A 15,433-nucleotide genomic window follows, 5' to 3' on the forward strand; every position below is an offset into this window, starting at 1 on the left:
CTCAAGACCTCTTATCTGCTGCTTGCATGATTGTTTTTCAGCTATTCAAATAAATCTGGTGTTGTGTTTCCCTGGTTGGAAAACCCACCGAGCAAAATTCTCTTTACTTCCAGCATTGTATTGGGATGGAGGCAGAAATCCAAGAGGCAAATATCTGAACACCTGTTCAAATCTAAACCAAAACTATTAAAGTCTAAAGGGATTTAAGGCTCCTTTAGGGGTTGGGAATGTTCTGCAACTAAGCCTCACGAAGCCCTCATAAAAACTTCAACTCAGCTCAAAATTGCATGGTGGTCAAATGAAAATGTTTATGCTCATCTTTGAAAAGTTTACTTTTTCAAGACACAATGTTCTGGTCCAAAAGAGAAGCATTTTACAAAAAAGATTCCCTAAAAGTCTTCCTTTAATATCTCCACAGAGGCTGCACTCTGCAAGAAAAATGCAAGAATTATATAATTTCACTGAAAGGACAAAGTATTTTTTATTGAATATTGTTCTTTTTCTCAACAAATAACATACCAAAGTCAATTTTATTAGTCTGTCATTTATTTTGTGACTACGCTTTCGGTGGCTCTCAGCCCCCAAGCCCATTGGTTCCTACTCAAGACTTAAATCTTTAAAAAAAAAAAAAAAAAAAAAAAAGAAGAAAAGAAAAGAAAAAAATGTGTCACACATGTCTGATTTCATCATAGGTCATTTGTTGGAGACTATTTTTAGCCGTGGATTAATGCACATTTGGGCTCTCGTGATTTTAGTTATTTATTTATTTATTTGTTCTATTTTTTTTTTTTTTTTTAGTATTTCTGGCAGCACTAAAGTTTGTGTGTGGGATTGACTCAAAATAAACTACAGTTCCCAATTTCATTGCATTGGAGAAACATGTCACCCAGTACAACAGTGCGGCTGATTCATGTGTTTTTAATCACTTTTCTGTTGTACAGACGAATAAGATGTAATAGGCTTTGGCTACACAGGCAACACTCGTTGTTGACAACCTTTTCCTTTCATTTTTATAATAAGAACCTTACTTTACTTAATTTCTGTCAGTGATTTGTCACAGTCACATCCTCCACCAGGCGCTGAGTTTTCCTGCGTGTCAGAGGGATCAAACTGTCAGGTCGCAAGTCCTGTTGTATAAGCCCTGAGCTTGTGTCATCACTGCTGTTTTTTACTGTTGAACTGCTATGTAATAGATGATTTCAAAGAAAGAGCCTCACCGAGTGAGCTAGCTTCATCAGGAAATATTTATAATTATATTAGCTTGATGTGTTTTTAATCTACCATATGGTTCATTTAGTGTAATCTGATTGTCAGCATGTCCTTCTGCCGTCGTCCTTAAATTTCCTCACAGAGTTCACCTTTTTACAGTGCCCTTTTCTTCCTTTACAGCATGTTGCATGATTAAAATTTTATTGTTATGTATTTGTTTATTTTAAATACAGTCTGAGTACAGAAACACCGAGACACCCAAAGATCAATAGTTTGGGAGAAATGATGAAAATCCGTACCTCTGAAATTATATTTATTCAGCAGTCAATATAGAATGTTAGATAAAACATTTTTTGGCACAGTTGCTTAATGATAATAAGCTGTCCCGTTTCTGTGTGGTAATCTAAATAAATATGCAAAACCATAATTTACTTCCCAAATAAATACAACATAAACTACAATAAAGATGCACCGCATCCACACCTCGCACTGCACCTCCTCAGAAAAAAAAACAAAAAAAAACAATATAATTTATTGTACTTCAGGCAAACAGTTGCAATGGGTTCAAACTGAAAAAGACGCTTCATAATTAATTTCAAAAACTTTTTTTCCCCCTAAAAATCTACCAGGCAATGCAACGAGGAGGCATTTGATGGGCCAGTAGAAGGCTGTACTGTGGGCTTTGGATCATAGCAAGTAACAGGGCTTTATGGATGGGTGCAAACACATTTCCAGATCACGTCTCTACTTCATAGTTAGTTTTATGCCAGCGAAAATAAAAAAAACATGCCACTACTGATCATTAAAACCATTCTTCTCTTTCAAACTTGAGCCTAAGATTAACTAAAAACTCTGTGTGTAAACATTCACAGAGAATGCAAAGTGGTTATATTACCTGGAGATGTTTATGTAAGTTTGTGAATTCATCATGTGTTGAATTGACTTGGTGTATTTTGGCAATTCTTTGAGGAAAATAATTGCAGAGGATTATGGGTAATTGCAATACTGGGTTATATGGGAAAAGAATTAAATAAAAGACTTAAAATTATAATTTCTTTGAGTGTGATGGAACAAATGGGAGAAATGATCATATTGTTCTGTTGCTAGTGTATTTAGAGTGTATTTATATGCCCCCTAGGTCCCTTTTTGTTAATCTACACAATATCAATATACAAAACACTTATTAAAGGTGGGTATCAAACCTGGAGCTATAGAAAAGGATTTTCTTTCATCGTCAAATTCTTATCAATAACACTTGTTCTTTTACCTGTGTAATAACACTGCAATCAGTAACAGTAAAGGATACAAACAGGTCACAAAGTCCTGTGCCCTGTGATAACAATTCAACACACCTTTAAGTCAATTTACTCTCTGGAGACAGCTTACATTATAATTAGGTCAATGGTCCAAACTGTCTTGCACAGAACTTACAGTAAACACTGGTGCATTAAATGTATTTTTTTGTTTGTTTGTTTGTTTTATTTATGGCTTTGGAATTAACTTTTGAGTACTTTTTCTGCCTGAATGGTGATTTGCTGTCACCATTATAATAATGTAAACTGCAGGATTTGGACTTATTTAACACCCATGGATAGGGAGTATAGTAACAGCAATAATCTAGTCCGATCATCATCATGAGTCTATCGCATGTACTACTACTTATATGTAATATCACAAACATAATGTTGCTATGTTGTTGTTACACCACAATTTACAGTGTTACTACACAGATAGAAAAGATAATAAAAATCTTCGTTATGAACAGTCATTTTCTGTCTTTTTACTTGGAATCCACACACAGCACTTGGTGTCTATGTGATTGGGTCCCAAGCTGTGGTGACAGATGCCAAAAAGTCTGTCTGTCAAAAATGGCTGTTGTGGAGCAGCCATAAACATATTCCAATCTTTTTCTCCTTCTCCTTGAGTGTATATTCCATAGTTGTCTTTCCTTGTCTTTGTCATTTAACAGTAACCTTGTTTCAACTCTTTCAACAGAGGCTCTGAGCAGCATGAAGAAATAATAAGTCTATTTCTCTGGGTCATACGCACCCACAATTCTTCGCCGACACATTCTGTATCGTGTGATAGCGGCTGTTGTTGTCTAGGAAGGAAAAGTCCTTTTCGAACGCAGTTGGCCGGCAACAGGGCCCATTGCTAACCTTGTCCTTGCGGCCCTTCCTCCTGAAGCCCGTCCGCATCATGTGCTCCATGGTAATGTCGTAGTTGCGCCGGTGGGCCGTGCATTTGCCACTGCAGTAGCGCAGAAGCACTGTCTCGTCGCTCTCGTAGCCGAGACCCAGTTCGCTAACGGTCAGCTCCAGCTCCCTCAGAGAGCAGGGCTTTGGCCTCCGGGCTCTTTTAGTCCTTCGAGCCTGGTTCTCACCCAACCGCCGGCTCTTCCTTCTCTTCCTTTCTAGCAAGGTCCCGACCACATGCTGGAGCTCGCCCTCTGTGAAGCTCTGGAACATCATGGAAACTGAAAGAGAGGAGACATATCAACATTTATAGACAGATGACATGACTGGATTACCGTGTTATGTCGGGTAGAATTCCAAATAATCAGATAGTAAACAGGGAAGATGTTTCACAGAGATAGCATACAGTACTTGGCAGGATGATGAAAGCTGCAAAGATATCATGCCAGTTACAAAGTGGTCTTATCACCATCATCGTCACAGAAAGTACGAGAATCCCATGGGGACAATTTTGTTGATGAACGCCTCTCAGAGAAGGCATGAGAAACCAAAGGGAAGTCCTGTTGTGAGCCAGTGAACTATGAGGTGCTAATTGACTGTAGGTTAGTGTGAGACATTAAAACCTCTTCTATAAACAACAGTCAGGTACTAAGTGTTCTGTCTGAACCCCAGCAACCCTTTCACACAACACCTTGCCTCAGACCAGACAAGGAAGGAAGAAAATAACAGTTTATCTTACACTCTGAGAGGAGAGAGTTCATGTCGTCTGCTGAGCGGATTCTCCGATGAAGACCACCCGTCTGCCGGGACAACGCTGCAGATTCTGCCGATGATGGCGGTAATGATGATGATGATGATGAGGGTGATGGCGGTGAGGTTCTGGATGTTGAGTCTGATGATGAAGACGGACTTGATGAAGATGAAGATGTGAATGGATATTTTGTCTTAGGTTTGAACTGTCCAATAGTGGCCATGTTTCTAATGAGGAGGACGGACAGGGCTGCACCACAGAGCATGAAGGCAAAAGTAGCACCTTTCCATAACTTCATCTTAGAACGTGGAGGAGCATTGAAACTCTGTTGAGAGAGGCAAAGTGCATAAACGTCAGACAGTCACACATTCAGTCATGAGCCATCTCCCAAACATGTCACATTAAAGCACTGAGAACAATACCATAATTGTTATCTTCTGTGACGTTACATTTCTGTGACCTTCCCATAAATCCACTTCTCTCAACTGAGGCTTCTCTAACAGGGCTTTCATTTTACCGTCAGTTTGCTTTTTTCTGATCCTTCTGTCAGCTCATCTTCACTCTGAGTGGGTTCATGATCTGTGAGCTCGACATCACTTGTTGACACCTGAGAATGCAGCGTTTGTTTAAAGTTGTATCGCGGCAGCCCGAGGGTGAAATAAAATTGCTGCAGTTTTTTTATTTAAACTGAAGCCACACTGGATGAGTTGTGCAAGCCCTTTCCCCATGAAACCTGCATTACATCAGAAACATCTGATGTGAAAGAGAACTGAAGCTTCTTGTCTTGATTTTACTTCTACTTTTGTAGAAACAGTGTTCCTGCGTTATCCTTTAAAAGGGGGGGAGTTCATTTCTTCCTTTACAGGAATATCTTAGCCACACCTATTTCCAATGCAATGTATGATGAGGCCTCAGTGAACATCAGTGAACATGTGTGCTTGTACATCCCTTTATTTTCTACAGCCCCTACCTTTCAGTAGGGGCTGCAACACAGCAGCCACAAAACTCAAGTTGGAGGACTTATTCCTTATGCTTTCTCTTTCCTTCGTGTCATTCCACAGGTATTTGAGAAGTTTTACAAGCTCACTTCTTTGTATTTTTCATATCATGTCACCAGTGAGCAAAACATTTCCCCAGAGCCGGAAATGGTATACTGGCAGCGACTAACAGCAAATCCAGACCAGCGTAACAAAGTGTTTTGCCAGACTGGTTTCTGTAGTCTAGATATACAGACGGCTGGATTGTTTACAGTGGGACAAAATGTCACATATTTTTATCGGGTTTACTATGGAAACAAAAATCTAAAATGAATAATTTCTGGAAATTTGCACTTTCAGGATGTGGGCAGCTTCTGCAGATCACATTAAACATGAAAGTTTGTGAAAAATTGTTTAAAACTAGGAACATTTTGGTTTTCTTGTGGAACTTAACTTTTTCTTCCTTTTTGTAAAACAAAAAGGAAAAACTATAGGCAAATTTAGAAAGTGCTCCACTGTGTCTCAGTGTTTTGCACACCGCAGAGAGAAAGTACAAAGGAGCTGCACACATGAGCTGCAGTGGTATAAACAGCGTATAAACAGGTATAACCAGTCCTATCAGTCAAAGCTTGACTCATCACTCATAATTCTATATGGGTTTGACATGGTAAGCAGCCTCTGCACAATGAAGGGTTAGAATGGTATTCATTTGGAAGTCAAACATTTCAGCTAACAATCACATTTGCCACACAGTCTGTGTAAATCAAATGTGGAACCGCGGCTCCTGCATAATGTTACTCAATGCCCGTCTATACGTCTAAAGTTTGTTTCTCACTGGTGCATTTCATCGCCAGCCATGATAGATAGAAGCCTCAATGGAAAGTTTCATTTTGTTTCTGTTGGTTCAACACCAACTCCTAACACCAGAAATCTTGCTGTTGCTGCTGCTCTAAATATGATTAATTCTCAATTTAAAAAGAGCCGGTTTGTTATGATATATGGCAAAGGATGAGATCATTGTTTTCCTGTGCTATTAAAGGGTCAGTCTGGGACAATTACTCATCCCTAGAGTTAGTTGTTTCACACGGTCGCGATACATCAATGTCCTCAGCCTGTTAGCTCAGTGGCTCATCTTGATAAAACAATTAGCTCGTGAAAAACAGATGAGTTCTCCAACGCCTAAGTCGCTGACACTGGACGAAGGCTGGTCATCAAACACTGATCTCATGTCCCTGAAGACGCTTTGATTGTCGTAATTGCTCCACTCAGAAACACATTAGTTCCATCTGCAGTCGACTGGCGCCAATAAAAGTGCCAAGGAGCATTCTGCAGCTTGTTCAGATGGTCATGGATGATTAATCAGCACAGATATTTAAGATCTACCACTGGCCCCTGCTGTCATGGACATAAATATACGGATATTGATAGGGGAAAGGAACATTGGTGTTTTCTTAGGAGAGCAACGGAAAAACATGGATGAGGACTCCACTTCCTGCACGGACAAATGCTGCTGTTTTCCAGCAAACAGAGAAGAGCAACAACACAGAGGATATAGTGGAACCCCAGAGGACTCTCCAGCAGAAGGAAAAGCCATCCTCAAACAGAGACATAAAAGTGCAGATGAGTAGCAAAGACAACTAAAACAGCTCCCACACAGCCGCAGCATGTCTGGCCCTCGCAAAGCATCAGCGCTGATGTGCCCATGCATGCTCCTGTGTGCGGCGATAAGGCTGGTCAAACGTCTGAGGCCCAAAACAAACGGAGAAAATCATCCATTCACAAGGAGAAAAGACAAGGTTTCACGCATGAAAGTCCTCATTCGGACTTTGTGTTTGTAGTGAGAGTAGGAGTGAATATGAGGTATGTAAGAAATGGTACAGCTGATGTTTGCTATCAGCCATATGTCACCTGAAGAGCTACAAGCGGAGTGAAAACAATCTCAGAGGATCATTAACGTGTTTGAGGCAAACCATGAAAGTGAACTGCGTAGCCAAGAATCCCTCAGTCTGTCAAAGCCATTCCTGACACATTATGTATTCTCAAATGCATGCATCGTATAGTTGGAGTCCGATCCTCAACTCTCAACCGAGCTCTTGTTGTGACTCAAAGATCGTATTATTTCAAACGACACAATAAAATTGATGTTTTCAAAGGAATAATTGGGTCAGTGGCCGCGGCACTGCTAAGCTGGTGGTAATGTAATTACAGTAGCATGGCACTCGTGTCCTCCCGTCCCTCCCATGCCAGAAGGAGAAACTCAACAGAATGCCAGAGCCCATGGAAGATGAACTAGAGATCTGTAAAAATGGGGATAAGGGGCGTCTGTGGTTAACACTTTTGAATGAAGCCAGCAGACGGGGCGGGCGGGGAGGGGGCCTTCTTGTCAGCCTGCTTGGATCTTGACCAGTGTGACATGATTACACAGAGCGAAGATGATCACAGAGAGGCATGAATGAAGAGCTTCTTTGTGCTGGAAAAAAGCAGATACCAACTTTTATGTGCCACCACTCTGCAGCATTTGTTCCTGTACATTCCCTAAATACAGCCTGTTCTGTCTCACTCTCTCTCACTGCCTCGCTGTGACTCACACATACCATAAACACACACATACAGCATTTGCGTGGCTTCACTTTTCCACAAATCAAATGTCATGGGCTTGTGTAGAAATCGAGACAAAGTCCAACCTTCCATTGTTGTCCAGACACCCACTTCACTTCCAGGGCGCACACACACTCCCAGCAGCACCATCACATAACACTAGATAATCCAGCTTACATAATACAGCTGCGTCTTGATATCTAGAAATGTCCACAGGTCTAACCATTGTGGATTTGCCACTGCAGAACCTGAGGCCTCTGCCTAAAGAACATTATTACCACGCTGTGTGTGTCAGCTCAGCTCCACCCATGTGACCAGCTGTCTCTGCGCTACTCTGATCACACCCCATAAATACCTGAACTGAAAAGATAACAGGAGCATAACAAACAGTGGGAAAGGCACCTACTGTGTTGTTGCAAGGAAACAACGTGCTTTAGGGAGTCCTAGAGAGGCCTTGTCTTGTCTTTTCCCTCTTAAGTGAGCATCAGGAGGCCTGGGGACAGCTAGAGAGTGCTTGGGGAGGTAATAGGGACATATTCCAAAGATCAGGGCGGGATTAGCACTAATGCCTGCCGGCTTTATCTGCAGTCACGTGGGTTAACACCTGGCTGCAGTGTTGGTGGCAGAGCCCAGGCCTTGCCGTATGTGTGTGTGTGTGTCTGTGTTAATCCATCAGACACCTCTAACTCAGGGGTTAGGCCACCATGCAGGGTCCACTGAGAGAGCACCAGCAGGCACTTCTTTTTCTCCGTCTAAAACCTGTCCTGATTCAGAAGAAAAGTGACGAGCTCTTTGAGTTAGATCTGTTGTGTTGGCACCAGGGTGGGCCAAAAGGCTGTAAAATAAAGTGGATGTTCTGAGCCAGGATTGGCAGTTCTAAATCCAGCCCTGGTTCTAATGCAACTGAAAAAGGCTTAGGTTAGACTGTGCTGTAATTTTGCCTTGCAGCCACTTTGGTTGGCTCTGGCTCTGTCACTCAGTAACCATAGGATAATTAAAACAAGCCTGTTCCTTGTTAGTGAGAAAGCTGCTGTTCATTATTGAGTAGAAAAAAACGGGAAAAACATGTGTGGGCAATGCCAGAAAAAAATAGTGATCATTTTTACACGCATTCTACAAATTCTAAACATGATTCCTGCATCCTTTTAATGCACGTAAGTAAGTGGCTTAAAAAGTTTCAATTTATTTTGGAGGGCCTACTATCGTGTCCCACGGATTTATACAGATTAATCCAGTGACCCAACAGCCTAGCACGAAACCTGACAGCTCAAACCGGTTGCTGTTAAGGTGGCGTTAATGAGGTGCACATTTGACACCTGTCCCAATTTGCCTGCCCTTTGCTATTATGGGAAGAGTTCAGTTAAGGTATAGTTGTGACATGCATTTAAATAGTTTTTCGAACAGACAAAGAGAGGTTATGTGAGACTTGGCAAGGAAATGTCACCTCATCTCATCATTTTTGTGCAAGCTGGGAGTAAGATTGATGTTGTCTCTGCTGCTTTCTAAAGAAGAGTCTGTGAGCTGCTATTCTGGCTGCTAATCTGTCTATGCCAGATCCTCTTTTAACACACAGCATTGCCTCTAAACCCATGTTAAACATGTTGATGTTGCTGTTACAAAAGGTTGACGGCCATCTGGCACACACTGAATACCACTTTCAAATATGACCCACGCGAGCAAGCACAAGCAAGTACAAACACCTGAAATATGACTGCATTTTACATCTTTAAAAGCCTATACTTTCTTCATGTCAAAAGAAATTTTCATTTTTTGTATGCACAATGAATATTTTATCAATAATCTGGCAAAAAAAAAAAATCCTAATGAGACAATGAGGAGTGTTACATCAATTCGACTTCCCCTTCAGTTTCCTCCAGTTATGACCAGCTTTTGCATGTTATGAAAGTTGAACGGCTCAATTGACTTTAGGCTTAACCTCTATCTGGCCTCTCGGGGCTCTGCTAGATACAGTATAATCTCTACGTATGATATGGGCTTAGTGAGAAGGGGATCATCACTTCAGTAAAATGCCCACAGTGAGTATCATCAAGTTTCTCTCAGAGTGCCTCCATTATATTTTTAGATAACAAGTTTAGCAATTTGATCCCAATCTTCTTAATTACCTAATTTATTAAAGGTGCAGCTCTGCACAAAAACTGAATCTCTGAAATGATAAATACGCTGAAAAATAATTAGCTGAAATCACTATTTCGTTAGATCTCTAAGTAGTGCTTTGAGAAAGCCATAAAGTATTTGGAGAGCAATTATGCATGTTAATGAGGCAAACCACCATTTTGGATTAGTGACAGGAAAGGAAAATATTCCTCCCTCACAGAATAAACTTGTCTGTGTATTGAAAGGTTGTTCATATTCTGCAAGAAAATTAAAATAATCATTTATTTTTCTTATTGTTTTCCAACATAGTAGCATGCCTCTTGTAATCAGTGGTAACTACTTTGCAAACATTTCGTGACAGGCTGCTGTGCGCTATTGACATGTGGTTCCTGCAGGGGCCGCTTGTTGATACAGATAATCCAACGTGTGTTTTCTGCCACTCAAGCACTTGGAGAGGCATCCCTGTCAGCGGCACCTAACGCCGTCCCCATAAGCTGCTGGCTTAAACTAACAAAAGAAGATGTGGTGTCCTTACCGTTCGGCCGGCTAATCCAGACTTAGCTGCGTGGCGTCGTCTTCAACTGACCTCCACAGTCAAGTGCTGGCTAGGTAAGTCCATCATCATCATCACAGGCAAGGCGCTTGGGCAGGATTCCTGCTTGTTTCCATGAAAAGCACCACAACTCCCTGTGCCTGCAAGTAGGGGAGGTGTCCTGACTTGAATCAGGTCCAGGCTGTATTATTCTTTTATCATATTTGCACTTCCTTGGAACTCTTTTAGGTTGCAAAGATAAATATCAACATTCCTCCGAATGTAAGCATGGACTTCATGGCTTCATGGCTTTATGGCAGGATGTTCCATTCAAAAAGAGGAGTGATGGGTCTTTAGAGAAGCTCCTGACTTGGCATCTGGTTCACTTCATAAAACTCCTGTCATCATTCTTCATCACTCATTTTTTTTGTTCCCCTTTTTGCTCAGACTTGATCCTGAAACAGAGGAGCAGAGCAAAACTGAGGTACAGTTTCATGTAAAGAACAGATCTTACAGATGCCTTAACTTTTAATCCATCTGTTATGAAACTCACTCACACGCAGAACATTTTATCTTCACACAACGGCATGAATGGTGTTGGAAAGATAATGCACATCTCCTTACCCTTCTTCCAGCGGTAGGTCTTCTCTTCAACTCCAGAGAGAGGGGAACTCTGTGGGTTGAGAAGATGGGTTAGGGTGAGGAGGGAGAGCGTGGTTACCGTAAGTGGAGCAGAGAGCTTTTCTGATGCCTCCGTCTGACCCCCCCCCCCCTCAACTGTTGCTCCTCCTCCTCCATAGTTGTGCTTGTGGGCCGAGTCGGATTACTCCTGACATGATAATCTCCCTGGCTCTAGCTCCAGGAGCACTAAAGGATGCTTTGGCCTGAGCAAGGGCTTACATTTACCTTCTGCCGCAAGAGAGTCTGCCATCTTAAACGGGAGATTGGTAATAGCCTCAATTGGGCAGATCGGTCTGCTGAAGCAAGTGTTTTTCAATCTTTTAGGGGGAATTAAGAAAGTTCACAATTGGTTTAAATGGTGCTAAGACAACATTAACCCCAGTTAAATAGAATTATCACAGCAGAGGTATTTCACGATGATTCAATCTACAGTTGGCTGGAGATAAAACCAGGGGTGTTGTTGTTGAGGATCTCACGTTCACGTCTCTTCCAATACAAACCGGTATTTTAGCCCTTGAGCCTCGAGCGCCAAATGAGGAGCAGATGGTTGTGCTTTTGGAAGGTATCAGGCACTCCAGACTGCAATCTAAATAAATATCCCATCTATGGAGGAAATGCGTCAGGTGTGTGGGGTCAGTCATATATAAACAAAGGCCAACCAGTTTGGAGGCAAGTGAAGCGATGCATGAGGGAGGAGAGATGAAGGAGATACACAAAGCTTTACAGGTGCTGTTTGAGAGCACGAATCAGACAAATAAACATACAGGTACACTGCTGATCCAAACAGAACCGATGGCTCAGAACTGGGTCTGGAGCCAAACATGTTGAAATAAAGCAGCAACCTCTGTGCTAAAGTAATGAAGTCAGCAACACAACAGGAAACAAATTATTTGCTAACAAATATCTCATTCTAGCACCGTGAGTCATTCTGATATCCTCTGGCCAAATTATACACAAATCACACTGCGCGAGTTTCAGTAGTGAGGTGGAGATGTGGCTAAATGCTAACCTCAAGGACTTAAAATTCCTTCAGTGTTGACCGAGAGAAAAATGGAAAAAGCAAAGGAATCTTTACCCAAGCTTTGTCTCATACCAGAAATGTGTATTGATGGATATCCTAAGGTTGTTATCTCAGTGACCTGAAGTGTACATTTCATGTAAAGTCTGAAGTAAAGCCAACACAAACTCACAGTGCTAACCTGAAGAAAAACTGTGCAACAAACCAAAAAGAGATTTGTATTCTTCTTCAAGCTGAGGATGTTTTGGTGACGGTCAACAGGTGCACCATCACACAGATCACCTCACCAAAAAACTAAGAAAACACAGGAATAATTACAACTAACTTGTTTGACATACACCTCAATTACTGGCCAGAGAAAGCTATGTAAATACATAATGACTTCCAGTTAGCAGGGCATATCGTGCTTTCCTAGCCTTGAAAAGGAACTATCAGCACAGAAACATTTCCTGACATCGGGCAGGAACGTTTCTACTCGACCATACATATTGTTCACAGATGTGTAAAGTTTTCATAGACCAACCTCTGCTAATGCAATCCCAACAGCTGTTAATTGCTAAATCAAGTACGAGACAACAGAGTGAAACATTTGATCTGTATACAGTGCAAAGTCTCACTCAACAGCTAAGATTACATTAGTCAGGGAGACAGCCTGACATTCAGCATATACAAGAGAAAAAAAAACAACAAAGCATGTTTCCAATTTGAATATGATAGAATCCCATACACATCGGATTGAATCTTTTCCACTGGGCGTGGAAGAGTGAAGAAACACATTTTGTTTAGGTTTGGGCAAGATTTTAAGGAAGCCCTCAATCAGTAACACTATAAACACACCATTCCAGGCGAGGTGTCATTAGAAAGGCTGGAAATAAGGCACAAATGTTGCTACTACGCTCTTCTTGCACAAGATGTGGTTTGATGATTGGACAAGTAGCCTTCAGCCAAATGTCATCTTAGCGAGTGGAAAACTACTTTTTAGAGAACCAAAATCTAAACAGGCATTTGTGAAAAAGATGCAGTGGGACAATGAGGGCTTTTTTTTTCTGAGCGTTACATGTTGAAAGACAACACCTCATTCTTGGAGAGAGTGGTAACAAGGTAAATCCATCCTGGCTGAAGAACAAATATACACTGCAATTTGCCGTTGTGACCAGACGAGCTGAGGCCCCAGAGGTGCAGAGGCCACTCATGTTTCAAGAGACGCATGTGCAGATTCAGAGAGACTTTTACTTCAGCACTTTAACACCTCAGTTTGTGTTACAATTTGTACCTTCATCTAATATGTATTGTAGTCTATTTACAGGCAATGCAGTGCATGTATTTCCTACACAACTACAGGACAACAAGTAAAACTAAGTGCTTCGAATAACACATTTGTGAACAAAGCTAAATGCTGCCCCCTACTGTCAGTGCTTTACAACTACACCTCACTCAGAATAAACAGCTTCTCACCAACAGATTCCAAAACTTGAATAGCTGTTGTTGTTTAATGCAAGAGATATCTTCATCAGCTTTTAATTTTGTGTATAATATGTTGTTGCTCCACAAATCTGCCACGGTAACTCAGCACAGGTGGTTCTTCTCCATCCAGGTGAGAGTTTGATCTCTTCTTTCTTTGATCTGCCCTGGAAACCCTTGGTGCCGTCAGGGCCAAAAGGCTGACGCAGAATTCTTTGCATCAAGTTGGGTGCGTTTGGGTGTCCAGGTGCCGTGGGCTTTAATGCGCTGGCTGCAAATCTGCGCCTCATCACCCAGGGACTCTGAACACTCTCTTTATCACAGTCTCCAGAGCACCAGCTCATTGTACTGACCCTCTCATTCAAACCAGAGAGGGACCGGCTGTTACAGCTGGCAGAAATCAGCTCAAACGTTCTTCCAACGGACTTGTTCAAAGTGCTTTGGGGATGATTTGTGTCTGGAGTCTTGTCCGAAAACTTAACTGGAGAAGAGTGTTGCTCCTCCTGGACTGAGTCCCCTGAGTTTTCAAGTGGATTTTCCTGGGACAGTGTGTCCTCAGAGTCGTGCTCACTTTTTTCTTCTGGTGATTTGTCCTTGGTGATATGATGCATTGAGTGGAATCCCAAAGGGACCACACGCATGCCCCTCCCATTAGACTTCTCCTCTTCTGCTTTCAGGACATTGTAGGCCTTACGAATTGTTTCGAAATTAACAAACTTTACGACTGCACACAAATGTTGGCCAAGCTCTTTGTGACGTTTGGCGTAGCACTGCAGCTCCTTAGGAAGCTCTTTGCCAGGATGCAGGATGTAGACTGAAGTAACACCTCTATGAGTGCTAAACTTGTGGAGGATCCTCTCTGAAAGTGAAAGGTGGTTCTGGTCTTGGGCTGCGCCGTCTTCTCCGCTTTGCTCCTCAGAAAAGTTCCAGGCGAGGAGGAGCCTGCTGGTGGGGGAACACAGCAGCCATTTGGGAAGCGGCTTTATCCGCCTCACTTTGGTGCCCTCAGCATTCACTTCCAGCAGGTCTGAGGACTCTGCAGCTGCTAGAGTCATGTGCCAGTTTGTGGTCAGGGCCTTTATCTGTGACAAACAGTGGCGACCTCAGCTTTGTTTGCATTTTACTGTATTGTTTTTATTCAAATGGTTGGAATGTAAACACCAGTGAAAGGCCTCAAAATTTTGCTAAGAGCAAAGAAATGTTTTTTCTTTTACCTTTTTCAAACAAGTGAGGAGCTTGAGACTCACGTAGCCCTCCTTGTTCTTCTGCACATGTTTCAGCAGGAAGCCGTCCTCTGCCAGGTGACTGTCAGAGAACAAATCCTCCAAAGGGGCTTTAATCCTGAAGCAGAGCAACTCACCTTCACGCTCTTCTTCATCTTGGCAAGAATCATCTCTACAAGAGAACATATGACTCAGTGTCATGATACACTGCAATGTAGATTAGTCAACCATGTGTTTTCTAATTTCCTTACCCAGTTGGATTACTCATGGTATCTCCTGAGGTTAGTGATAACAGGTCACTAAGCTGCAGTGTTGTTTGGGCTTTTTCATAGTAGACTAGATAAGAGCTGAAGACAAACTGCACCTGGACACAGTTCATACAAACACAATGATGTCAGTCAGTTCTCTGGGATCCAAAACAAAATTGTAAGATGCTACAACCAAAATTCTACATTGCACAATGCTCCCTCTACCACTAATAATAACTTGCACTCCAAACAAAGTTACTCTTCTGTACATGTTAAAAAAGAGAAAACCTGTCATGCAAACAAACAATTAGCTTTCATAAACAGAATATTATCACTGCTAAAATGAAGGCCCACTCTGCCCAACAGAAATAACTCCAGTGTTTCACTATTATTATCATAACTAGAAAGAACAACAACATCATTAT

General features: G+C 41.8%; 2 protein-coding genes across 2 annotated transcripts; both read right to left on the minus strand.

The window, feature by feature from the left end:
* Positions 1-1,235: 1,235 nt before the first annotated feature.
* Positions 1,236-11,883, minus strand: LOC121192613 (neurturin). Its single transcript, XM_041054359.1, has 4 exons — positions 11,002-11,883; positions 10,381-10,832; positions 4,144-4,480; positions 1,236-3,685 (listed from the first exon to the last, which is right to left on the minus strand). Exons 3-4 carry the CDS (start codon positions 4,451-4,453, stop codon positions 3,249-3,251), a joined length of 747 nt encoding a protein of 248 aa, XP_040910293.1. The 5' UTR covers positions 4,454-4,480; positions 10,381-10,832; positions 11,002-11,883; the 3' UTR covers positions 1,236-3,248.
* A 1,710-nt stretch (positions 11,884-13,593) lies between these two features.
* On the minus strand, positions 13,594-15,033 carry LOC121193776 (la-related protein 6-like). The gene is made up of 3 exons (XM_041056241.1): positions 15,012-15,033; positions 14,752-14,932; positions 13,594-14,619 (listed from the first exon to the last, which is right to left on the minus strand). Exons 1-3 carry the CDS (start codon positions 15,026-15,028, stop codon positions 13,594-13,596), a joined length of 1,224 nt encoding a protein of 407 aa, XP_040912175.1. The 5' UTR covers positions 15,029-15,033.
* Positions 15,034-15,433: the final 400 nt, after the last annotated feature.

Source organism: Toxotes jaculatrix, chromosome 14 (assembly GCF_017976425.1).
Source record: "Toxotes jaculatrix isolate fToxJac2 chromosome 14, fToxJac2.pri, whole genome shotgun sequence".
NCBI lineage: Eukaryota > Metazoa > Chordata > Actinopteri > Toxotidae > Toxotes > Toxotes jaculatrix.

What these genes read in the sequence shown, in the direction of transcription:
- LOC121192613 (XM_041054359.1), bottom strand. Translation starts at nt 4,453, where the DNA reads ATGAAGTTATGGAAAGGTGCTACTTTTGCCTTCATGCTCTGTGGTGCA. An exon ending in GAACTCTCTCCTCTCAGAGT is followed by an intron (nt 3,686 to 4,143) that starts GTAAGATAAACT and finishes CCTCTCTTTCAG; the next exon opens with TTTCCATGATGTTCCAGAGC.
- LOC121193776 (XM_041056241.1), bottom strand. An exon ending in TCCTCACTTGTTTGAAAAAG is followed by an intron (nt 14,620 to 14,751) that starts GTAAAAGAAAAA and finishes TGTTTGTCACAG; the next exon opens with ATAAAGGCCCTGACCACAAA.